The 24,725-nt window shown below is 49.5% G+C and overlaps 1 protein-coding gene across 2 annotated transcripts in view; it reads right to left on the bottom strand.

The window, feature by feature from the left end:
* LOC147635643 (pyruvate kinase 1, cytosolic-like) overlaps positions 1-24,725 on the bottom strand; it is a 55,088-nt gene that overhangs the window by 13,057 nt on the left and 17,306 nt on the right. For both annotated transcript variants that reach the window (XM_086803014.1, XM_086803015.1), the window contains exons 5-14: positions 2,656-2,811; positions 2,489-2,566; positions 2,125-2,256; positions 1,700-1,780; positions 1,362-1,433; positions 1,146-1,235; positions 901-1,045; positions 608-696; positions 332-427; positions 123-190 (exon numbers count right to left, since the gene is read on the bottom strand). In XM_086803014.1, coding sequence (XP_086659140.1) covers positions 123-190; positions 332-427; positions 608-696; positions 901-1,045; positions 1,146-1,235; positions 1,362-1,433; positions 1,700-1,780; positions 2,125-2,256; positions 2,489-2,566; positions 2,656-2,811 — 1,007 coding nt within the window. The remainder of the gene's footprint in view (positions 1-122; positions 191-331; positions 428-607; positions 697-900; positions 1,046-1,145; positions 1,236-1,361; positions 1,434-1,699; positions 1,781-2,124; positions 2,257-2,488; positions 2,567-2,655; positions 2,812-24,725) is intronic.

Genomic DNA, 24,725 nt, shown 5'->3' with positions numbered 1-24,725 from the left:
ACCGTACAAGAATGTAGATGTCAAATGTAAGGGGCTCAATTTACATTGTTTTTTTAAAACACTTAAGTATGTATTCTCAGAGACCAAGCATTAAAGAATATTTGCTTGTCTATGGGCATTACCGTGCAGCTCGGCCAGACGATGTGAACACAACAATTACTGAAGCCTTGACCTTGATAGCAGCTCGAACCTAGACACAAAGACAGGACATCATAACAAAACAATACCAAACCAGCAAATAATATCGTTTTTATAAACTCCTCTCTTCCACCTAAACCCTTGCCTCCAAATTAAACTTCTAAAAAACCCTCATGATCTAAATGGAACTTACAGCAGAAGAGGCTATTGATTCAAGGTGTGACATCGGCTCCCCAACATATTTCACAGTTTTCTTGAAATATACAGATTGATTGTAAACCTTCTCAGCCTGAGAGAAAACACACAGATTATTTTTTGGTTGTGACCTGTATACTATATATTATATGTGTCCAAGTTCCAACTCACGCTCCCCTTCTGGGCAGCATGGTACAATAGCTACTCAAGCAGCCTGCCAACTCAGACCCAACTAGAAAAATTATCAACAGCAACAGCTGAAAGCTGCTCTCACCTCGGCACATATTTTTCCGACAGTTGAGATTGTTTCAACAGGATAAAAACCACGAAGGGTCTCTGCTCCTAAAAGGATGGCATCGGTACCTGCAAGCAGCAACATGCCATCACAAAATGTCTTTTAAGTAAACATTAAATCCACATAAAAGCGCACAAGGAGAACAAACGACACATGCAGCCCGTCTGGGAAAAAGGGCAAATCTCGCCCCACCCCTACCTCATCCAACCCCTATTCATTCGAGAAGAGGACAAAGTCACAAACTCTCAAAAAAAGGGGGTTTAAAGAATCACCATCTAAAACAGCATTTGCCACATCTGTTGCTTCAGCACGAGTCGGGCGAGGGGTGTCTGTCATGCTGTCAACCACTCGCGTAATGACAGCAGGTTTACCAGCCATATTACATTTGTGCACTGCAGCCTTCTGAAACAAAAAGACCTGCAGCCAAGATATAAAATCTCCAGTTGAGTAGTGCATCCAAAGAACCTTTAGCTAATAAAACAGCTTAGATTAACTAGTATAAACATGTCACATCCACCTTCTCAGGAGGGAGATCGATTCCCAAATTTCCACGGGAAAGAATAATCCCGTCCGCTTCTTGTAAAATTTCATCGAAGTGTTTAAGTCCCTGCATTTGTCATCCATAGAAAGATAAGAACCTTATAGCATGAAAAGACCCAACCAAATTATAAGGGAAGGGTTTCTACCTCTACAAATTATAAGGGAAGGGTTCAATATTGCTTTGTGAACATACCTCTACGTTCTCAATTTTTGCAAATATTTGTGTTTGATGCAAGTCCCCAAACTTTGAAAGATGAGCCCGAGCCTAAAAAACAATCCAAAGTAAAATCCATTTTCACCAATTCATCTTTTACAAATACATCATTGCCAGACACAACATAGAAGGTCAACTTCAACACTTAGAAACTGCAGCATGCACACATGTCACAAACCCAACACAAGCATCCACACAGGATGCATGACTTTGGTTATAAACAAGAAGCAAACAGTCTCCAGGTAAAGTATAGTCCACCGGTCTGCAATTATTAATATAGCCTAGATATCAAGCATCTGAAAATCAAAGTGACATACCGCCCTGACATCTTCTGCATGTCGAGTGTAAGACAAAGAGATGAAATCAACACTGTTCCGCACTCCCCATGTTGCGATTGCCTAACCACAACGCCAAGTCAAGAATACATCTTCTCCAAACAAGAATGCCATACAGGTCCTGCTTTGAAGTTAGGAATGCACATGAGACAGAGAATACACACATGCACACAAAAATGCACACTTATTAAAGAAATTCAGGGTGTTTATACATCACTCTATGATGGGCAGGCAATAGATTCAATGCATGGGAGAGACTCCCCGTCCAAGCTTGACACCCGCCACCACCATCATTGATTTGTAGGAAATATGATGACCGGGCTAGTGCACAAAACCTTTGCATTCCTTTTCGTCTTTAACACTATGCTGCACCATGAAAGCATCAATCTCAAGTTCAAAAAAAATACCTCTTTATCTGCTTCCGCCAAAGTGGGGAGGTCAATATGAACTTGTGAGGCATGAGCAGTAAAAAGTGAACCAGCAAGGGTTGCACTGTTTTTCACATAGCAGATGACATCTTTATCTTTCGTTTCCACCACCTGCCCATATGCAAGCTATCAGGCCAAATGCATTCACTGCTTTATAGTAAGATGGACAAGCTTTTCAACACTACTAAATTGCACATTACATATGTATGTACATCTGTAAATATATACATGTGTATATATTTACAGATGTACACATGTACACATTCATATAAACACATCTACATATATGAGTGTGTGTGGTCTAGGTTGGCATCTTTTTGGGGGTTTTTTTTTTGTATTTAACCTCAAGCCAGACTGAGGTGGTCTCACTCCCAGTAAACAGGTACTGTCCTACAAATATGGTATCCCCTGGTTTGACAGCCTGCGAAAAAATACATGATGATAAGCAAAGGAATCAACACAAAAAACCACAAGATGAGACAAAATCACCGGTCAACTTAGTAATGCTACCATGGCAATGTCAGCATAGTTGATGGGGAGGATTTCAGATGATGCTTCTTTTGTGGTATCTGGTGTTATGGTCACCATTGCATCAGCTTCAAGTGCAATGGGTTTTTCACTTTTATTGAACACCTGTAGCTCCGGCCCGACTGTGTCCAACATCACCTGTCACAAACAGAAATCAGATCTACTGTACAATTGATGAAAGCAGCAAGATGGATATTTACTTCTCGCTGGGCCAAACACAAAAGCATCAAAATGAGTAAATACAAACACATTAACATTAAATATAGGAGTCAGAAAGATCATTTCTCAGTCCAGATCTACTTGAAGCTCTTGGTTTTGTTAGTCGTGGGTGCAATCTAACATACAAAACCTACATTATGCCACCACACACATGCTGGCAACGCCATTCCCCTTCTCTTCATCTCCCATCACAAGTTCTGTCTACCTACTTCCTTCCCTTGTCTCCTATTCTCTTCTCAGCTCCCCAATTCCTTCTTCCATTCTTTCCCTTCTTCCCCTCCTTTCTCTCCTTATCTTCTTTTGCTCCACTTTCTTTCTCTTCTAAGTTATATCCTATTGACATATTCAGTGAGCTAGGGAGCTTTTATGCTTTCTTCCTTCAAGGTGCATTGGAGTTGGTGCAATCAGTTCTTGTAATCCATCTAAGAAGATGCATTTCTTGGACATTGTGCATGTTAAAACAATGTATCTTCATATGCTGTCGTGGAGGTCCCGTCGGCCTGTTTCTACAGCCGACCTGGTTCATGCACAAGTATATAAGAGTTGCTCTCTTTTATTCATTCAATCATCCAACAGTGCCCTATTTGCTGGCTCTTGTACTCTGTAACCTCAAGCTAATAAAGCTCTTGTTCTTGCTTGCAATCTTTCTCTCTCTCATGTTTATTTGCTTCCGCTTGTGCACACTCTTTCATGGTATCATACGCTTAGGCTCAGGCTGTTGCACAAATCTGCTCTCTGCTTCTCTCCTTCTTCAACTATGCCTTGCGTTTTTTGCTTCCCTAGATTCTCCAGGCTGTAGATACTTCAATAGGGGCTGCGTTTTCTTCCTTAGCTGCATTTTTTGATCTACAAGCCCTCCTACTGCTGTCGGCCAGCCCCCAGGCTGCGTTTTCTTCTACAGAGGCAAGTGGAGGAGTTCTAGCTGCAAATTCAGTAAGGGCATCAATTTCTTGGAAGGTTCTTGAAGGATATTTTTGCCAAACAAGTGGCACATCAGCTCTTCTCCCTCCAAGAACCCATCCCCCTTCCGGTAGGAGGTTCCTAGTGGTGTGTTTTGGGTTTCTTTTGCTGCTGTCCAGCCTGCATCTTCAGAGGGGGCTACTAGTCCCTAATTGGGTCCTGTGGAAAGGTGCTTGAGAGAGCACGTGGATTGCTTAGCTACAGAGGTTGTTTGAGACATAGCTTCTTTGAGACAGATATGGGTCCCCCTGCACGAACAAGGAGGACAAGCTCAATGGTACAAACTATGATCACTGGAAGCTACAGATGAAGGTCTGGTTCACACACAAGGGACTCTGGGAGATTGTTCAAGGCCACGAACGAAAGCCCGAACGCCCTACCAGCTCTAGGAAGTGGACTCAGGACCAAGAGGATGCCTTTCTTGCAGAACTTTCAGCTTGGGAGAATCAAGACTCAAAAGCTCACTTTGCACTTGTACAAGCCATCTCACCGGAGGTCTCCCCCGCCGTGCAAACATTGGATTGTGCTGCTTCTGTTTGGAGAAAGTTGACAGATCTATATGCACGGGACTCTACAATGCAGTCTGTCAACCTATTGGGTCAGCTCTTTTCTCTGGAGTTTATAGCAGGGACTTCCATGCAGTCGTTTGTGATGAAGGTTGAGGTAATCCATGACCAATTATTGGCAATGGGTACTGCCCTAACCTCTTCTCAGTTAGCTGCTCTCCTCCTCATCAGGCTTCCTGCAGATTATGACATGGTTTCCCAAGCTTTGCGGGTTCATATCACAACACGTTCCCTTGAGTTCGATAATCTGTGTCATAGTGACATGGGACGGGGGGAACGGACCCTAGGGACGGGGAACGCCTGGGACGGGGAACGCCTGGGACGGGGGCGGGACGTCCGCGGGACGGAGGGACGGGGACGGCAGCCAGACAGCGAAACGGGGACGCCGGGAACGCGTTCCGGGAACGTTCCGGGAACGGCGTTCCCTGTCCGTACGGGGACGGTCAAACTGACCGTTGGCGGCAGTTTTTGACCGTTGGCGGGGCTTCAACGGCTGTCTCTCCTAGCCATTTGGTGATGCGCAACTCCTCCTCAAGGCTCAAGCTCTCCCACATGGCTCCCCATCTTCTATATAAGAGACCTCCATGCTCTCCTCAAGCCATCTCCTCTCCAAGCTCTCCCTCTCCAAGACCCAAGGCTCAAGGCTCAAGCTCTCCCTCTCCAAGCTCTCCTTCTCCAACATCCAAGCTCACCCTCTTCAAGCTCTCCTTCTCCAACATCCAAGCTCTCCCTCTCCAAGCTCACCCTCTCCATTGTCCAAGCTCTCCTTCTCCAACATCTCCATCCCAATTCTCCATCTTGACTCTTTCTCAAGCTCTACCATCCATCTCAAGCTCTACTCTAGTCTCTATCACTATGGCATCCTCTTCTCAAACCCCTTCCTCTCCTCAACCCGGGTCCGCCGCCGCCTCCACCACTTCAACACCCGCTCCATCACGAAGAAGGAGGCCCGCCGTACATCGATGGAGTTGGTGGGATGAGGTAGAGTGCTCGCAATACGGTCAAGGGGGTGGTTCAAGACCATGGGTATGTAAGCTTTGCGGCTACAAGCGAACCGGCGGTGCCCACAAAGTGCGTGCTCACTTCTTGCATGAGCCCGGCAACGAAGTGCAATTTTGCAAGGAGGTTTCGGCCGAGAAGAAGAAGGAGCTCCTTGAAAAGCTTGTGGTTTATGAGGCGGCCGAGTTGGCAAAACGCAATCCTCAAGTGGCCGTCGACCCCACATTCTTTGTGAGGACATCAACGCCGCATGTACCTCGTTCATCAAGAGAGGCATCCGCTTCCCGGGGACGCCAAAGTACTCTTGATGAGAATTGGAACCCTCAATTGAAAGAGGAGGTGGACATGGCGGTGGCACGATTCTTCTTTCATGACCACATAGCATTTCGGGCGGCACGGTAAGTCCTTGGCACTATGCTCATGTACTATTCAAAATTCAAATATCATGCTCTAAACTTTAAAGACTAAAACTTAAAAGACTAAATGATGGTAAAAATCTGAATTTTGTTTGTGTTTTGCATATGGTGTTTTGGATAGATCTCCATACTTTCGGGCCATGTGCAAATTGATAGCGGAGTATGGACCCTCTTATGTTCCCCCCTCTTTGGAGACCATCCGCACCTCTCTCCTTGACAAGGAGAAGGCAAGCGTGGAGGTGGCGGCCAACCACATGAAAGAGCAATGGGCTGAAAATGGTGTTACCCTCGTCGTTGATGGGTGGAGTGACACTAGAAAGCGCTCCATCCATGGAGTTGTTGCCTACTCACGAGGGGAGACATACTTTGTCGACTCCCATGATGCTTCCGGGACGGGGAAGAGTGCCGAGATACTTGCTGCGGAGTGGGCAACAACACTAGAGACGGTGGGGGCGGAGAATGTCATTGCCATATGTGCGGATGGAGAACCGGCAAATAGGGCGGCGGGGACAATTCTCCAAGCAACTTATCCTCGCATCACCGTGTGCTTTTGCATGGCCCATTGCCTCAACAACCTTATCAAAGACATAGGGGCCTTGGATTGGGTTGCACCTGTCATTGAGGGTGCCAACAAAATAGTGACCTTTGTCCTCAACCATCACAAGGTGCAGCACGAGTTTTCCAAGAAGTCAAGCCTCTCTCTTCTTAAGTATTCCGAGACGAGGTTTGCATTCAACTTTCTCATACTAGGCCGCTTGTGTACATGTAGCGGGGCATTGAGGGGACTCTTCCTCGGTGATGAGTTTGCACGCACTTCAGAGGCTTCCACGACGGTCGGCAAATTTTGCAAGGAAAGGGCGGATGATGCGGCATGGTGGGAGGAGGCCAAGGCGCTTGTGGAGATGGTGCAACCGATTATTGATCTCCTTAGGGTGGTGGATTCCACTCAACCATGCATTGGCAAAGTGTACGAGGCAATGGATCGCATGACAGAGAAGCTAAAAGCAATGTTCAAAGTCAAGCCTCACTATAAACAGGTCAAATCCCTATGTTTGAAAAGGTGGCAAGCCTACCACTCTTCCCTCCATGCTGCTGCCTACATTGTTGATCCTGAGTTTCAAGGCAAAGGGCAACACAAGGACAAAGAGGTGAGCAAAGGCCTTCGACAAACCTTGGATCGCCTTTACACTAGTGAGGAGGATCGCCGCACAATCAAGGACCAATTGCAGATTTATAGAGAGAAGCGGGGGGCTTTTGGTTTGGCAGATGCACAGGCGGACCGCTTCAAGGTAGGGTCTGCACTTTGGTGGGAGGATTATGGTGCGGAAACTCCAAAGTTGCAGGAATTTGCTGTGCGCGTACTCTCACAGGCTTGCAGTAGCAGTTGCCTACAGCAACTCTGGTCAGTTTATAGCCACATTGCCTCTAAGAAGAGGAACCGCCTTGGTGTACAGCGTGCAAATGATTTGGTGTTTGTCAGTGCCAACTTGCGAATGCTTTGCAAGGGCTTAACAAAGAAGGCAAATCCTTTCACCGAATGGGAGCAAGCACAGCAAGACCCACATCTCTCTGATCAGCAGAGGGCCGAGATTTTAGAGGAGCTTGAGGTTGTGCCCGAGGCATTGTCCCCCCCACCTCCCCCTCCCCTCCCACTTGAGGACCAGCCTATGGAGGACTTCACCGAGGAGGTCACGATTGATCTTCACCCTTTTCAGCCTCTTGCCTAGTCTCTTGAGTCTTTTATCTTGGCACTTAGTCATTTTGCCTTGAGTGTACACCCTCCTTGGGCCTATCATTATGCCATTTGGCATTTTTGTTTAGATTGATCATTGTACACTCACTTTTGTTTATCACGCCATCGGCGCCCCATTATAGTTTTTTGCTAATACAACTATGCATTTCTCCTCTTTTTGGTGCAATTTTGTGCTTAATGTCTTGGTTTCTAAGTGTAAATCAAGTGTGTTAAAAAAAATTGCAAAAAAACAATCGTTTTCAGATTGCCGTTTTTTCCACCGTCCCCGGGACGGCCTTTTGCCCCGTTCCCGTCCCGTTCCCCGTCCCCGTCCCCGTTCCCGTTCCCCGTCCCATGTTTCTATGATCTGTGTACTCTCCTCTTGGAAGAGGAATCCATCCTAGTTTCACAGGGGAAGTTGAAAGTTTTATTGTCTATTGGACCTGATCAGGCACTCGCGACGGTGCAGAAGAAAGTTCGGAGTCAGTGTTACAAGTGTGGTAAGAAAGGCCACCTGTCAAACGATTGTTAGTCAAAGGACAAAGGCAAAGCCAAGGACAAGGGCAAGTCTTCAAAGAAGGGCAAAGACAAGTCACAGGACACTGACACAAACTCGTCTGTGATAACCCCAACTCTCCCAAGGCCTTACAGACTGGAGAGAACATGACTAGTGTCCTATTGTGATCCTAAGGGCATCCCCCTGCGTGCTATATTCCAGAAACGGCTTGTGGGCGGGAGAGGGGGGCTTTCAAAAGCTCTCTTATATTAAATCTGGAGCATGGGACCCGTGTGTCGGAGTTCCAAGTATAAAGACAGGCAAGTTCACTTGATGATCCGGATGAGTTCCAGGATCAACCAAGTTTCCTTCATGGTTCGGATGAGTTCCAAAACTATTGGTCAACAGAGACTATGGACAAGATGTGTTCCATGTTCATTTGTTCGAGGTTATTAGATGTGATGTGTTCACAGTTCTACTTTGAGTTTGGAGCCAAGCAAATTTTCTTTTGCTCTTTACAGTGGCATTATATTTTCTGAAGACAACAAGCTGACATGTGCATTTTCCGAGGTGTACTCAGTACTCGCCATGCTGAGGTGTCCATGGTCGCACCTTCGTCATCAATTTTCTTCTGACTTTTTTGCACACTTCAAGATGCTTATAGGTCTACAACCTTATCTTTTGACCCAAACAAATCACACTCATAAACACACACGACACATGTCACACTTATCTTATCCAGATATAAGGGGGTGTTCACATCTAAGCAGGTGTTCACATACGTATACATATGAATAAGTTTACACGTATACACATAACCCTTTTAGGAGCTATTCACACACAAACACGATGAACACACGGCTCGCTCAAGCTCCGCCCCGTCCCTACTTGCGCGTCCTGCACACCTGCGTCCCCCGCCTTGTCCCCTCGCGCCTGCTCTTGCCCCCCCCGCCTGCTGTCACTTCTGCGTCCCCCTCCCACGCTGCTTGGCCCGCCGCTCATCCCCATTTTGCCCCCTCCACCTGCTTCGTTGCTGCGCCCCCCTCCTTGCCTTCTCGCCCCCCCTCTCCTCGCCTTCTCGCCTTCTCGGCCCCCCCCTTCTTCGTGCCCACCTCACCTCTGCAGCGCCCCGACCCCCCCCCCTTCCGCCAACTTTTCTCCTCCCCGCCCCTCTTTCGCGTAGCTGCCCCCCCCCCCCCCCCCCCCCCCCCCCCCCCCAAGGGCTTCTCCTTCGTCATTTCTCCCCCCCTCCTCCCCTTTCGAGCTGACTTCCGCCCCCAGGGGTTTCTTTTTTTTCTCCGGCCTTCATCTTCCGCCTCTCTGTGTGCAGCCCGTTTCTTGCAGGATTTCCGCTTTCGCCTCGCCTACGCCTGAGCTTCAGACTCTGATGGAGACTCCTCCCGCCTCGCCTCAGAGGGACTCATCCGCAGCCCCCTCGCCCGCCCCTGAGGACACCCCCATCAGGCTTTCTCTTTCGCCGGAAGAGGAAGCAAGCCTCACCGCAGAGGTGGAACGCCTTCAGGCACATTCCACCATCTGCCGTATAGTCGGCACTCGCCCCAACAGAGGGGAGATCCGGGATCTTCTCCACGCCCGCCTTCTTGCAGATGTGGGCAAGATCCTGGACGTACAGCTACTGGGTCGTGGACATTATCAGATCGAGTTCGAGACCGCCCAGAGCGCGGCCAAGGTCCTTGCCATGAGTCCCCTTGACATCAGGGGTGCTCGGGCTTTCTTCAGACCTTGGCAGCATGGCTTTGACCCAGCAGCGGCTGAGCAGGGAGAGCGCCTTTTTCATGTTACAGTTTGCTTCCCTGGACTCCGCCGGGAGTATCTTCCGCTCCTCTCCCCGGCTAGGAGCATTGGTGGGCTCGGTACTAGAGACTGGCCCCACAGCAGCTTCAGTGGTGGCCAAAGCAGCTGGGCTACCCTCCGTCAGAGTTTTGGTGTCTGACATCTCCTCCCTTCCTAAGGTCATTCAGCTACCTAGGATAGGGGGGGGGGGATGGATTGATCAGAGAGTGGAGTTCTCGGGGCTCCCGAACCAGTGCTTCATTTGCAGGCAGGTCGGTCATCTGGCCAAGGCCTGCCCTCGCAAGAGACCTCGACCCTCACCACAGCAGCAGGCCCCTGATGGCCCGCCCACAGATGCGGCACGGCAGGCTGCCTCCGGGACACCTGCTCAGGCCACAGAGACCTCGGAGTGGCAGCCTGGACAGGGGCGCCGCCAAGGGAGACAGCCACAACAGCACGCCCAGAGACCGCTGCAGCAGCAGCAGCCGCCACAGTCTCAGCCTCACTGGGTTCCCGTGAGGAACAGCTTTGCTCCCCTCCAGGAGGAGACCCCTGCGGCGATGACTGCGGACCAGGAGATGCCAGCACCCCCTCCTTCACCCCCCCCCACCCCCGTCCCCTCCCACCGCCTCGCTTCCACCTTCGCCTCCTCCCGTCCCCGCTCCGGTTTCGGCAGCGGCTCCCTCTTCACCCCACTCACCCCCCCCTCCCCCCCCCCCCCCCCCCCCCACCCGCCTCACCTTCCCGGGAGACCCTGGCAGTCCCCTGGCGCTCGCCCGCAGTCTGGAGGGCGCTGAGCACCGACCTCGCTCGAGCACCACAGAGGAGACCTACCATGCCGATTCGGGCTTCACGGATATCATCTATCCGCAGTCGGCTGAGTCGCCTCGGTGTTAGAGAGCGATCAGAGGCTTTTGATTACGCCTTCACTCAGCTTTTTGGAGCAGAGGGCCCCCATGAGCCAGCACCCATCCGAGTTCATGTAGTGATACCTCCGGCCCGCGGGGAGGAGGCACTTGATTCAACGGTGGCCTTCTCGTTCCCTCTATGTGGCCCTTGCGACCGGGAGTAGACTCTAGAGCTCGCTCTTAGCACTTTGAAGACTCAGGCAGTTGAGTTTTCTCATCATGTGAGCGATCTGGAGGTGACAGATGTGATAGGCCGGCTCTGGGAGTTGGCTCACTTTTTCTTGGATCCCGGGAGTGTGGATGCCTCAGGGATTCGTCATTTGGTCGTGCATATAGTGGCAGACTTAGCACGCGACCCTGGATACGTATGTATACACGAGGTTGCTCTGTCAGAGCGGGAGGCAGTCGCCATGGGCCACAGCCACTGGCGCCTGATCCGTGATTCTTGCAGTACACCGGGTGGGCAGATTCGCAGCCGCTCGGATGGGGACTACTCTCCATCCAAGCCGCTTGCGAAGGCCCGTCGTACGGCTGAGACAGCATCCACCTCAGCAGGTCATCCATGAGGATCATCTCATGGAATGTACAGGGCCTGGGCGGAGCACATTTTATACGCTATCGTGGTTGCTTGAGGCAGGAGCTTCAGAGATGCCTGGTTGGTGGCAGCATTGATATTTTGATGATGCAGGAGCACCACTCGGGTGAGAGCAGGATCCGGAGATATGGTTTGGTGATGCCTGGTAGATGGGATACCTTTTGGTCTGCAGGGTTTGGTCCTTTGGGTGGACAGGGAGGAGTATGCATGGTCATTGCAGATGTATGGCGGCAGGCCATTGTGGATCGAGGGATCATTGTGCCTGGTAGAGCACAGTATGTCATTCTGAGGATGCATGATGAGCTATTGGGCGTGCTCAACGTCTATGCACCTAATCACGCTAGTGCCAGAGCAGAGTTCTGGACCCAGGTTACGGATGCATTGCCAGAGGCTGCACATTGGTGTGTCGGGGGAGACTTCAACATGCTTGAGGACCCGGCCGATAGGGTGGGAGGCAGTCATGTTACAGTGCACGGCACGGAGCTTGCAGCTTGGGACCGGTTTTGCATGTCACTGAGGATCACTGATGCATGGCAGCATGGGGCCTTCTCCCGCTCTCAGGACAGCCTTAGTTTCTCTCGGTCGGATCGCCGGCAGGGAGGGACTAATCTATCACGGATTGATCGCTTTTATGTGGGTGACTGGTTAGGGGAGCGAGGGGGCTCCGTTCGGCATTCTCGCTGGCACCTCATTTTCAAATCATGCGCCAGTTATCCTGACATTGGAGGAGGGGACACGGGAGCCCAGCTTGCAGTTGAGGATCCCAGAGAGGGTACTTACAGATCCCAGTCTCGTAGAGGACATTGAGAGGATCTGGCATGATAGTCAGTGCTCTGACCAGGATGCAGCAGGCCAGTGCGCCCAGGGACTCATTGAGCTTAGCTCTTTTTTGCACGCTGCAGCTTTGACACGGCTGGGAGAGATTCGCGAGCGGGAGCATCGGCTGAGACGCAGCCTTGCTTCGCTACAGCGCCTTCAGGAGCAGCAGCCTGCATGTGAGTGGTTGGCGTCACAGCTGAGCCAGGCACGCCAGGAGGTTAGAGAGGCAGAGGAGCAGAGACATGAGTTTTACTATCGTCGTCAGGCCTCTCAGTGGACGCAGCTTGGTGATAGAGTGACTGGGGAGTTTTTTGAGATCACTGGACCCCGCCATGCTCGGGCAGGAGTCCGTCAGCTGGGTAGACCGGATGGATCAGTACCTACTGAGCCCGGGGAGATCAGAGCCATTGCCACTGCATTTTATAGAGACCTGCTTTCAGCGGAGCCAGCCACTGAGGACAGAGATGCTTGCAGACAGACTGTGTGGGCCCATGTGCAGAGGAGGGTCACAGAGCGTATGCGTACAGTTCTTGGTGCGCCTCTTTCAGAGATTGAGCTTGCCGAGGCCTTGAGGGTCCTACCGCGACATAGTTGCCCAGGGGAGGACAGACTGACGCCGGCCTTTTTTATGCGCTATTGGGACCTTTTGGGGCCAGGCCTCCGCAGGGGCTTTCAGTATGTTTTGGACACTGGGGTGATGCCACAGAGCTTTTCAGAGGGCTTGATCTTTCTTATCCCCAAGGGGGAGGGAGTATCAGATGATATTCGGCATTGGAGGCCTATTACGATTCTCATCCAGCCCTTTTTGGGGGAGTTGATTCATGCTACCCAGACAGGATTCGTCAAGGAGCGCAGTATCCTTGACAACATCTTTACCTTCTGGGAGGCGACGGCCCGAGCCAGATTTCTTGGCGAGGACTTGGTCGTGATGCTTCTCGATTTTGAGAAGGCATACGATAGAGTTGATTGGGGTTTCTTAGAGGGCACTATGCTTCGCCTGGGCTTTGAGCCAGGATGGATCAGAGGGGTTGCGGCTCTGTACTCCACAGCTCGTAGCCAAGTGTTGATTGCAGGAGGACGGGGGCCGAGTTTTGAGCTGACCAGATCAGTCCGACAGGGGTGTCCCCTCGCCCCTTTTCTTTTTCTCTTCTTTGCGGAGGCTATGAGCATGTATTTGACGGCAGAGGAGGTTGGTTTGAGAGGACTCCAGCTCCCAGTCCGGGGGAGGACCTGCTTGATGCTGAGTTTGTAGACGACACGGGCTTATTTTTGCATGGCCAAGAGGCCAATCTCCTTCGGGCAGAGCAGTCGCTCCAGGTTTTTAGTGCAGCTTCGGGAGCATTGATCAATTGGCGTAAGACAGTGGCCTTTTGGATCAGTAGTGCTCCCACTCCGGCATGGAGCCCGGACCCCGGTTTTAGATGGATTCCTCCTGGCACAGCAGTGCGGTATTTGGGATGCCAGATTGGACTGGATTTGTCACCTGAGCAGCAGATTGCCCCGCTTCTTCTGAGCATTTGGAAGAAGCTTTTGTATTGGAGTACAGCTCGGCTATCCTTGGCGGGGAGGGTGGTGGTGGCAAATCAGGTGCTGCTAGCGACCATGTGGTACATTACGTCTTGCTGGATCTTCTCGAGCTCTTGCATCAGCCAGGTACAGAGGCTGATCAGGAACTTTCTTTGGTCTGGGCGGGATGGTCAGCCAGCCCGGGCAAAGGTTGCATGGGCAGTTATTACACTTCCGCTGGCTCAGGGAGGCTTGGGCATTATAGATCCAGTCGATCAGAGTAGAGCCTTATTGGGGAAGCTTATTGTTCGGGGGCTGCTTCCAGGCGCTGAGCCTTGGAAAGAGCTTCTCTTGCAGCGGCTGCAGGCTCGGGCTCCCCCAACAGGGGGCACTTGGGCATCAGAGATTCGCTGGATCTTCATAGAGATGAGGAGGACAGGCCTCAGTAGAGGATGGGAGGACAGATTTGCTTTGAGTATCCTGAGAGCTTGGGAGCTGCTGAGACCGGGGCTCTCTCAGCGACCTCCTTCTTGTGTTGAGGAGCGTGACAGACAGCCGCTCATCTGGAGCCCAGCGGTTCGCACAGAGCAGGGTCATATGCTGGGTTCTCGGCCTCGTCTAGCCTGGGGACCTTTAGCGGCAGGCCCAACACGCAGTTTTGGAGACTGGCAAGCCTTCTACAGTCTCCCAGAGGAGATCCAGGTGGAGAGGCTGAGTCACTTCAGAGGGGGGATGATTATGAGGAATGATATTCAGGAGGCACTCACAGAGGAGTGGTTCACGCCTTTCGAGCCAGTGGCCCCATGGTGGATGGGAGCCTTTACTCAGTTGGAGATCCTGATTGCTGTCAGAGCTTGCACTGAGGATGGCAGATGCCTCTACTATGAGATTCAGGATGAGGGTAGACTTCAGAGAGTGAAGGTGGAGTCGCCTTTGGTTGCAGAGTGCACCTTTTAGAGGATTCGGGTAGTGGCCGCCGCTTCTCGGAAGTGGCATATTGACCCCGACCCTGCTGATGTACTCTCGGATTGGCGCATATGGGCATATGCAGCGCGCCCCTTGGCCCGGTTACAGTGGGACCCTAGGGAGTACGAGTGGCATGATCCTTATGCATCCCTTGAGGCCACAGAGATCACCTTTTTCCAGTATACTATTCGGCTGGGGAGGCATATTTTGACGGCGAGGAGGATGGTCTCTCCAGCTGCAGCGGGGCATTGGCAGCTACAGGGACTCTCACAGGAGTTCCTGGAGGATTTCTGGGCTCGGCTCTGGGCTAGTCGACAGGCCCGCAGGATCTCGACTTTCCAGTGGCTGGTCGCACACAGGGGCTCAGCAGTTGGCACCTGGCTTGTTTACAGCGGTCTTCCGACGGCCTGCGTCCGATGCGGCCACCCTATGGAGACACAGAGACATTGCCTTTGGGATTGCCCTCAGGCGCAGCAGATTTGGCTGCGGATGCTGCGTATTCTGGCCCCCCTCTCTCCAGAGGATATGTTTACGTGGGGTGCCGCTGCTTGGTCGACTTTGACAGGGCCTGCTATGGGCTATGAGATGGAGCAGGACAGTCAGGCCATCAGATTCATTAGGGGCCAGTCTCGCCTGGTTCCGGCACCGGATTTCTCGTCCGCCAGCTGGACACAGGAGAGGGATTTACGATGGGAGCTTCTCAGCAGCCTCACCATCTGGTTCACCTGCAGGGCCCGGTGTTTCACGGCCTTCGAGGGGAGACTGGAGCCACCAGCAGAGACTGTTCGAGGGATCTGGCAGGAGTTGATCCACACCCTACGAGGACAGTATGACCGCATCCGAGGCGACTCGGACGAGGCGATCTTGCGGCGCCAGGCCTTTCACACCACCTGGCGCAGCGGCCCCTTCTACACCTTGCACACAGGATCCCCCCGTTGGCATTACAGGCCACCTATTTGGCTATTCCCCCCCCCCCCCCCCCCCCTATTGTATGATTTAGCCCCTCAGTCCTTAGTACTGATGCTTGTAGTTTGCAGCACCTAGGGAGAGTCTCCCGGGCTGCCTTGCTGTATTCACCACTCTGTTTCCCTTATGAGCAGGAGAGATCTTTTGTAGCCCTACGGGCATTTTTATATAACTAATGAAAGGATCTTTTCTCGGAAAAAAAAAAACACGATGAACACACATATAAAGACTCCGAATACCCAACAATCCCTCCTTCACAGCAAAGGAGGTGAGACCCAACACAAAACAAAGACACTACCTTCTAACCCCATCACATGCTGTGTCGGAGCCGACTCCTCATGCACACCTCCCGTGTCATGATAGCCCTCCAATCGCATAATCTAATCGGCAACAAGGCCAGCACTCCCCGGCTCCTAACTAAGATAAGGATAACACATAGCCTTTTATAAATAAAGGCACATAGACAGACATAAATACGATCAAATTTTACAGGAACTACCAAAGGCAGAGAACCCTTATTGACTCTCATACATAAATACAATCAGATTTTACGAGAACTACCTACGGCAGAGAACCCTTATTGACTCTCACACTAAATAAGTAGCTAGAATGCCCAATCATAGTCTTCCTCATTGAGGAAGACTTGGGTTGTTGGAGTGGTTATTTCCTCATCTTCAAGTAGCACCTCCTCATCATCTGCTATGAGATTAGCATGATGCTTTTCTTGCTCTTTTTCCAACTTCTTGATGCAGTTTGTCTCGTGCATCTCACACTAGGAAAGTTGGATGTCATGTGGACATATCTCTACAAGCAAGTGCAGGAAATAGAGTGGAAATCGGTCCATTGTGAGCCCCAGTCCAAGATGAGACACCAAGGTTCCACTCTAAGTCTCCAAGGTCACGTGTACAAGTCCCGTACATGGTCTCGGTCAGGTGTGCAAGTCCCGCACATGGAACAGTGCCAGTCCACACACCGAGTCACCCTCTGAAATGATGTAGAGGTGTACCGGGCTCTGCCTGGGACACAAGTCGTAGGTTTAGGTTCAAAGCATACCTGGTTTAGGATATGTGGGCATGTACGTAGAACCGGCAGCCCTATGGGCCACCCCAAAAGGGTTCAAGGCCCTTGCCTACAAAGGGGGTAGCCCTTGTGGGCCACCCTAGAGACCAAGGAGGCCCATGACCAAGCCCAACAGCCTTGTATGGCTGGGCATGTTGTCGGCCAGGCCGAGATGGGTTAGGGGCCAAGTTGGCCTGCCCACATGGCACAAGGCCTTGACCAGCCAGTCAGCCAGCCCCAAGAGCAGCCTGGACAGCATCACCAGCACCAGCAACAAGGGCATCCAGCATATGGAAGCAAGGCACCTATGTAAGGCTAAACAAAACAGGTCATGTGCTGATTAATAAACAGGCCGATAGCCTTCTAGAACCCACCAACCAGCCACTTTTAGACTATATAAGCATGGGCTTAGTAAAGGTCAAAGCATCTCATAATTCACAAAGTGCTTAAGTGTTCCAAGGGCCAGGACAGCCAAAGGGAGAAAAACGCAAAGGTGAAACTTAAAGGTCAATAATCACGTCACCTTTAGGCTGAATGTTTAAAGCCAAGGGAAGATCTCTAGAAATCAATCTTTTTCTCATCATTCAATAAAGTAAATACACCATCCTTGGTGGGGGCCTTGCAAAGGGTATTTGGGACCTATCGGGTGTACGTCATTGTTGAGATTCTCCTCTGTCTCTCTCCTCCTATCTCTTGCACTCTTACTTCCGCTACATTGTGCAATCGTCAGGAACCAAGGTTTTGAATATTCATTATCTAAAGTATACTCTTGTCTATAAGCTTCCGCATGCTACGCAGTTGAACTCCTTGTGCCCCATCCTTTTGCAGTATCTGCATTAAATCTTCTTGTTATTCTTCCAATTCTGTGCTCCCACAAAAGCTTTGTCATAGTCAATATTACTGCTGGCTTGCTAATCTTCTTTGTTTCTTCTATCCTTCTCATGGAGCAAGCCCATTAGATCTTCAAACTTTGTGGCATCTACACGAAGTTCAAACCATGTTATTCCTCGCATGCTCTTCATGAGCAAAGCCACTTTGTCTTCGTCCTTGGGTTCACATTTGAGGCTGGCAAGCTATTGGGCTATTAACCCGAACTTGGCCAAATGGTCACTCAACTCTTCATTGTCATTCGGCCCTCTAGTTGTGTTGAAGCCCGAGGTTTCAGAACCTTTTTTTTCCTCGGAGATGACCTCCCATAGCCCCTCTCGCATAAGAAGCAGCTCCATCTTTGTCTGCCAAGTGCGGAACCCGCTACCATAGAATGTTACTAGCGATATCGGGAGTGCTATAATGATGAAGCAGTGTCACATGCATCCCACACTTGGATGCCACAGACATATCTTAACAAGAAGGTGTAGGACCTGGAGTGGAAACTAGTCCCATGTGAGCCCGGTCCGGGGCGAGTCATCCAGGGTTCCACTCTATGCGTCCGAAGTCAAGTGTCCATTGCCTTGCACATGAAGCAGTGCCTGTCCGTTTTCGTTTGCATCTGGATGCCAGACATTTGTAGATGCATGCAGGTTTGCATGTAGAGAAGGGGCCAACCCATAGGGCTATCCCAAAGCAGAGCCTAAGGCTCTTGCTGAGGGCATGGGGCAGCTTCTAGCCACCCCAAGGGGCCAAGAAGGCCCCATGCTATGCCCGCCAGCCTTGGCATGGTCTGGGCAGGCTGTCGGCCAGCCCTAGGGGCCCTGACCAGGCAGCCGACAGGGCCCAGGACCCTGGCCAGCCAGTCAGTCAGGTGTGGGGCAGCCCACAGAGCCAGCACAGGGGCTGTCCAGCAGCCCAACAGGTGTGCTTGGATGGCCAGTCATTAAGATGGTGTGAAATGATAGCTTTTACAGCATTTAATGCTACTTTTGCTAGTCGTGAGGTTTTCCAGCAAACCGACCCCAATAGAGCTGGCCGACCAGGGCTAGGAGGGGGGTATATAAACTCAACGCTGAGATTCCGTAAAATCATCTCATTATTCACGAAGGGTTGCGACGTTCCAAGGGCCAGGACAGCCAAGGGGAGTGCTCCAACCAAGGTGAACATTGCACGTCAAGATTCCGTCTTTATTTTCAGATTTACATCATTCTAATAAAGAAAATACACCATTCGTGATGAGGGCCCTACAAAGGGTATTTGGGACCCAATACTGTGTACTCTTCTCCCTCTCTCTCTCTCTCTCTCTCTCTCTCTCTATTTTCTGCACATCTTCTACAGTTTTGTGCGTTATATTCATTGTGAATGATTACTGAATTCTGAGCATTGAAGTTACCAATTCCACCACTACAAGTTACATTGCTATCAGACTCCAGAGCCTTCTACAAGTGTGAAAATTCAACCAGAAAACCAAAAAAAAAGAAAGAAAAAAAATTTCTCGCTTGTGTGGTTGGTTTCTAGACTCCAGTGGACCACCCCTTTCGATGTGACTCGTCCCTCAAAGGACGGTTGGTTTTCAACCTCCGGAAGTCTCCCATACACACAGTGGATGGTCAAATTGCACTCCGGAAAGGAAGTGCATTTTCTTGCTATGGCGAGCTACGACGAAGAGAGAGAATGACAAACTTCGGAACAAAGTGCACCAGGCAGTCCTTCGAGGGCGATAAACATGAGTGTACAGGAGATGCTCCTACGGATGATGCGATTTTGTTGAGGTGTATAAGGCACTATGCATTGATGTTTATGCCTCTTTCAACCATATACACATGAAACTCCTTTGATATATTCTCCCCTCCTCGATCTGTATGAAGAGTGTCAGCTTTACATGTAGACACAATTTCAGCCATAGAAGCAAAGTATTTAAAGCATATAAAAACCTCTGACTTTGTCTTCCACAAATACACCTAGGTGTGCCTAGAGTAGTTATCAATAAAAGTTACAGATATATGTCCATTGCATCTAGCCCAAAAAGCACCCCTCGCATACATGTTTATGGAAGACCGTGCGGCAACATCCCGTGCTGCTGAATAAGAAGATGCCAGGCGACGCGTGGAACACAAAAGATACCTTGTGGCTCTAGACACAAGAATGACACCAACGGCTTCGTCAAGTCATTTTCTCGAGAAAATGAACTTCAGTAAGTATAATGGTAAACTCAACCCCACAACTCTATTCCTCGTTGCATGAAGCATATTTTACTGCAATTAGAAAAAATGATACTGATAGAGTGATCTTGGCTAGTTGGTACTTGGAAGGTGAGGCCATTCCTTGGTGGACCCAGTGGGCTCATGCCCACACCAAATTAGGTATGGTGACTTATGTTTGGGACGAGTTTGTCCTCGACCTTAAGTTCGACCTTAAGTGACGGTTTCTACCGCCCCATTACCTTGAGCGACTCGAAGACGAGTTTAGGGGAGCGCATCAAAACGCACAACCAATCCTTCGTTTGCCAATAAAATTTCAAACCTATGTTTGCAGTTAGGCTTATCTGATAAGGACAAGAAAGGGCAGTTCCTTTATGGCATGGACACGCAAATCTAATGGGAGGTGCGTATGTCTAGGCCAACCACCTTCAAAGACGACTCTCGCTTGCACAGAGTGCTGAAATGAAGCACAATGGCGGAAAGCCCAAGACTTCCCAACCTGCCACTCCCAAGGCACCCGCCTCGAGGAGAAAAGGCCAGAACCAGACAAGGTCTTCTCTAGGACAGAGCACAGGCGACTCCGGCTCCAAGAACTCAACCAATGCGCTCCAATGCGCCCAAGCTTACTCCAGACCAGAAAGCTCAGGCAAGCAAGACCAGTGGAAATTGAGTGTTGAGGAGACAGCTCAGTACAAAGAGGAGGGTAGGTGTTTCTTTTGTCATACAAAAGGACACACTTCTAGGGAGTGTCCTTAGAAGACTTACCACTCCACAGACAACCACCCCAGCCTCCACGGCTTCTGTGGTGAGCCCAGCTCTCAAGTCCCCAGCGACTATCCCTAGTTCTTCAGACCCTGGTACTTCGATTGGTGCAATCGTTAGCCGAGAGCTCGAAGATAAGCAGAAGGGCGCCCATGGCTAGGAGTATGAGCGCAACGAATTGCTCAAGCCCTTTGGCTACATAGGTGGTCAGAAGTGGTCGTCTTGTTTGATAGCGGCATCACGGAGGATGTGGTCACGAAATAGGCCACTCGGCAAGCCCATTTCGTTCTAACTTCAGTGGACAAAAAAGTTGAGAGTTTTAGCACAAGCATGACGACGAGCATCAAGTTTGAAGCTCCATGTGCTAAGTTAGTTATTTAGGGCATAGAGTTTGTGCGCGATTTTATGGTTGTCCCTCTTGTAGGAGCAAACATAATTTTGGGAATTCAGTGGTTTCACAAGTTCTAGCTAAATATCGATTGGGACAAGCACACTTTTGAGATTAGCCGGAATGTGTCCAAAGCCCCAGTGACCATTAAGTGTGAGCCACGAATCCCGAACTTTCCTCTCATAAACCACTTGCAGGCTAAACGAGCAATCAGGAAAGGTGCATAGTGTGCTATGAGATACATCCAAACGGCCCAGACGGTGGCCAGTGCTTCAGAGAAGTACCAGGCTCTCCATGACAAGTTCCAGAAGATTTTTCTTCCGGACAATCTCCCTCCCCAACTTCCCCCGTCTAGACCAGAGGACCACAAGATAGACCTCCTCCTAGGCTCGGATCCCCCGAGCAAGTTTCCATACCGCCTATCCAAGGCAATGTAATCAGAGTTGTACTACCAACTCCAAGAACTGTTGCAATCTAGCTTCATACGTCTCAATGTGTCGCCATTTGTAGCACCGATCCTGTTTGTCAAGAAGAAGCATAGGTCTTCTCGATTGTGTGTCGATTATCGTGCACTCAATAAGCTAACTATCAAGAGTAAGTTCCCGATGCCTCGAATAGATTACATTCTCGAGAGGCTGAATGGGCCCAACGTGTTCTCAAAATTGGACTTAAAGAGTGGGTACCACCAAGTGAGGATTGTTGAGGGGGACATCCCCAAGATAGCCTTCCGTACGGAACGGGCTCACTATGAATTTATGGTCATGCCTTTTGGCTTGACGAACTCCCCAACCACTTTCAACCACATGATGATGCATGTTTTCAGGGACTTAATAAGGAAGTGTGTGTTCGTATTTCTGGACGACATATTGGTATTTTTAGCTACTGTTGAGCAGCATGACATTGATGTGGAGAAAGTCCTGAAGTTGCTGGAAAGCAACGAGCTCTACATCAATGAGAAGAAGTTTTATTTGTCTGAGATTCACTACCTTGGATACATTATCAATGCCGAGGGCGTCCGACTTGATCTAGCCAAGGTGGCTGAGATTGTCAATTGGATAGTACCACAGACTGCTTATGACATTAGATCCTTTGTGGGTATATACTAAGCATACTCCACCCACATCGACAAATTTTCTGATCTCTCAACGGATCTCACCGATCTGCTAAAGGGAGTCAAGACAAGAAGGCAGCGGATCCGAATGACTCCACGAGCATTGGAGGCATTCAAGAACAAGGTGGCTTTGTCAAAAGCGCCTTGTCTAGCGCTTGCCTTGTGGGACGAGCCGTTCCAAGTGATCACCAATGTGAGTAACAACGCAATTGGAGGTATGTTACAACAGAATGACCATCCAGTAGCTTACATGTCTCGTAAGTTACTGCCTGTGGAAAAGAATTACTCATTCTACAATCAAGAACCCCTGGCAGTTATTCAGGCCTTGAACATTGGAAACATTTTCTTTATGGCCATGAATTTGACGTTCGCACCGACCATCGGGCATTACACTGGATTCAAACAATACCAAGTGCATAGTGGAGTGACTGTCACCACCGCTGGAGCCAAATTTTCCAACAATTTGGTGGTATGATCGAGTGCCTTCCAGGAAAGGCCAACCCAATGGCCGATGCTTTGAGCAAGAAGGGACAAGTGATGTTGATTCAAACCACTAGACTCGACCTTGCTAGTACGGGACTAGATGACATGAAGCACACGTACACAGATTCTGAGGAATTCGGAATACAGTGGGAACAGACATTGGATGCCACAAGACCATGCCACTTTTTGATACGTGATGGTTAGCTTTTCTACAAGGCCGACTACGTGTCATGAAGTCGTTCAAGACAGCTCTTCTTCATGATGTCCATGACGCCATCACTGGTGGTCTCATCGAGGCATGAATTCGACTCTGGAGAAGTTAGAAAGGTAATATTATTGGCCAAGAATGAGGTGAGATGTGTTTGCACATGTGCAATAGTGTGACGTTTGTCAGAAAGTGAAAGCTCCTCGTGGGAAGAAGATAGGATTGTTATAGCCTTTACCAATTCCTGAAGGAGCTTTCCAAGATATATCAATGGACTTTATTACGAATTTGCCTCCCAGTCCAGGACTCGGTGTTTGACTATTGTTGATAGATTTAGCAAATTTGTTATGCTTCTCATGCAGGGCCAATGCGACTGCCAAAGTTGTTGCCCATTTGTTCATTCGACATTTGTACCCGATTGGCAGGATCCTTAAGACCATAGTGTCAGACCGAGATGCCAAGTTTACCAGTCATTTTTGGAGGGCATTGTTTGATAGCTTTAGTACTAAATTGAATTTTTTCATTGCATTTCACCCACAGACTGATGGCCATACAGAAATCTACAACCAGTTGGCCTTTGATGTGCTGAAGTGTTATGTCCACGATCAGTAAGGTAAGTGGGAATCGTATTTGTTTGTCGTTCAAGATGTTTTAAATGATTTCTTTTCTTAAGCTATTGGCAGGACTCCATATGAAGCAACGTTTGGAAGACCATTTCAGTCGCTATTGACCAGAACCTCATCTTCAGTACCTAAAGCGAACAGAGTGACGGAGTCTTACCAGGAGATTTTGGAGTCAGTGAAAGACAGGTTGGCTAAAGCACAAGAGGCCTACACTCGACAGGCCAACAAAGACCGAATGGATGTGAAGTTCTCGGAAGGAGATTGGGTTTATCTTCGGATCATAAGCAAAGATTGAAACAAGTGGGCAAGCAATGCCCAAAGTTATCGTAGCTTTAAACCTTTTCCTATCCAGAGAAAGATCAACGAGGTTTCAATGAAGTTGAAGCTACCTCCGAGCTGAACTATGCACGATGTATTGCATGTCAATTGGCTAAAACCATATACAGGTCCAATCCCTTCAGAAGTGAAAGATGAAGAGGAACCAGATATAGTTAATGATGGTTCCCAAACAGATCCTTTTGCACCACTTCAAGCATGGCTCAAGCCACAAACAAAGACAGTTCCTCACAAAGTTTCAGGAAAGAGAGACCCACGAAGCGGTATGGCTTGACAGAGTTCTTCGACAACTATCCGGCTTTATTGACGAACTATTTGGAGGATATGTAGCTTCCATCAAGTTAAGCAGAAGAGGATGTCACATGCATCCCACACTTGCATGCCACGTAGACATATCTAAACAAGAAGGTGCAGGACCCGGAGTGGAAATTGGTCCCATGTGAGCTTAGTGTCCGAGACGAGTCAACCAGGGTTCCACTCTAGCATCCGAGGTCAAGTGTCCATTGTCCTGCACATATGTGCCTTGTGTTCTTCCATATTACGATTGAACACCAGGATGTCGTCAAGATTAAAAGGACGAAAATGATAATTCATCAGACTCATAAATGTTGCAGGGGCATTGGTTAACCCGAATGGCATGACCAGGTACTCGTAATGACCATATTTTGTGCGAAAAGCTGTCTTATATTCATCACCTTCGCGAATGCGAATCTGATGATATCCAGACTTAAGATCAATTTTGGAGAAGACCTTTGCATGGAGCAATTGATCAAACAATTCATCAATGCGCGGAGGAGGATACTTATTCTTGATGGTGAACTTATTAAGGACACGATAGTCGATGCAAAGGCGCATAGACTTATCCTTCTTTTTCACTAAAAGTACTGGAGCTCCAAAAGGACTTTTGCTTGGTCAAATATGTCCTTTCTCCAAAAGTTCAGTAAGTTGTCGCTATATCTCCTGAGATTCTCTAAAAGAAACTCGATATGGAGCAAGAGTAGGTGGAGCACTGCCAGGAAGGATATCAATAGCATGGTCGACTGAAGGCCGAGGTGGGAGAACCGCAGGAAGG

The sequence above is a fragment of the Cibotium barometz genome, chromosome 9 (assembly GCF_041138505.1).
Source record: "Cibotium barometz isolate CiBa-2024 chromosome 9, ASM4113850v1, whole genome shotgun sequence".
In the NCBI taxonomy this organism is placed as follows: Eukaryota; Viridiplantae; Streptophyta; class Polypodiopsida; order Cyatheales; family Cibotiaceae; genus Cibotium; species Cibotium barometz.
Note: the sequence above shows the minus strand (reverse complement) of the source record. Positions and strands in the feature narration are given on the sequence as shown.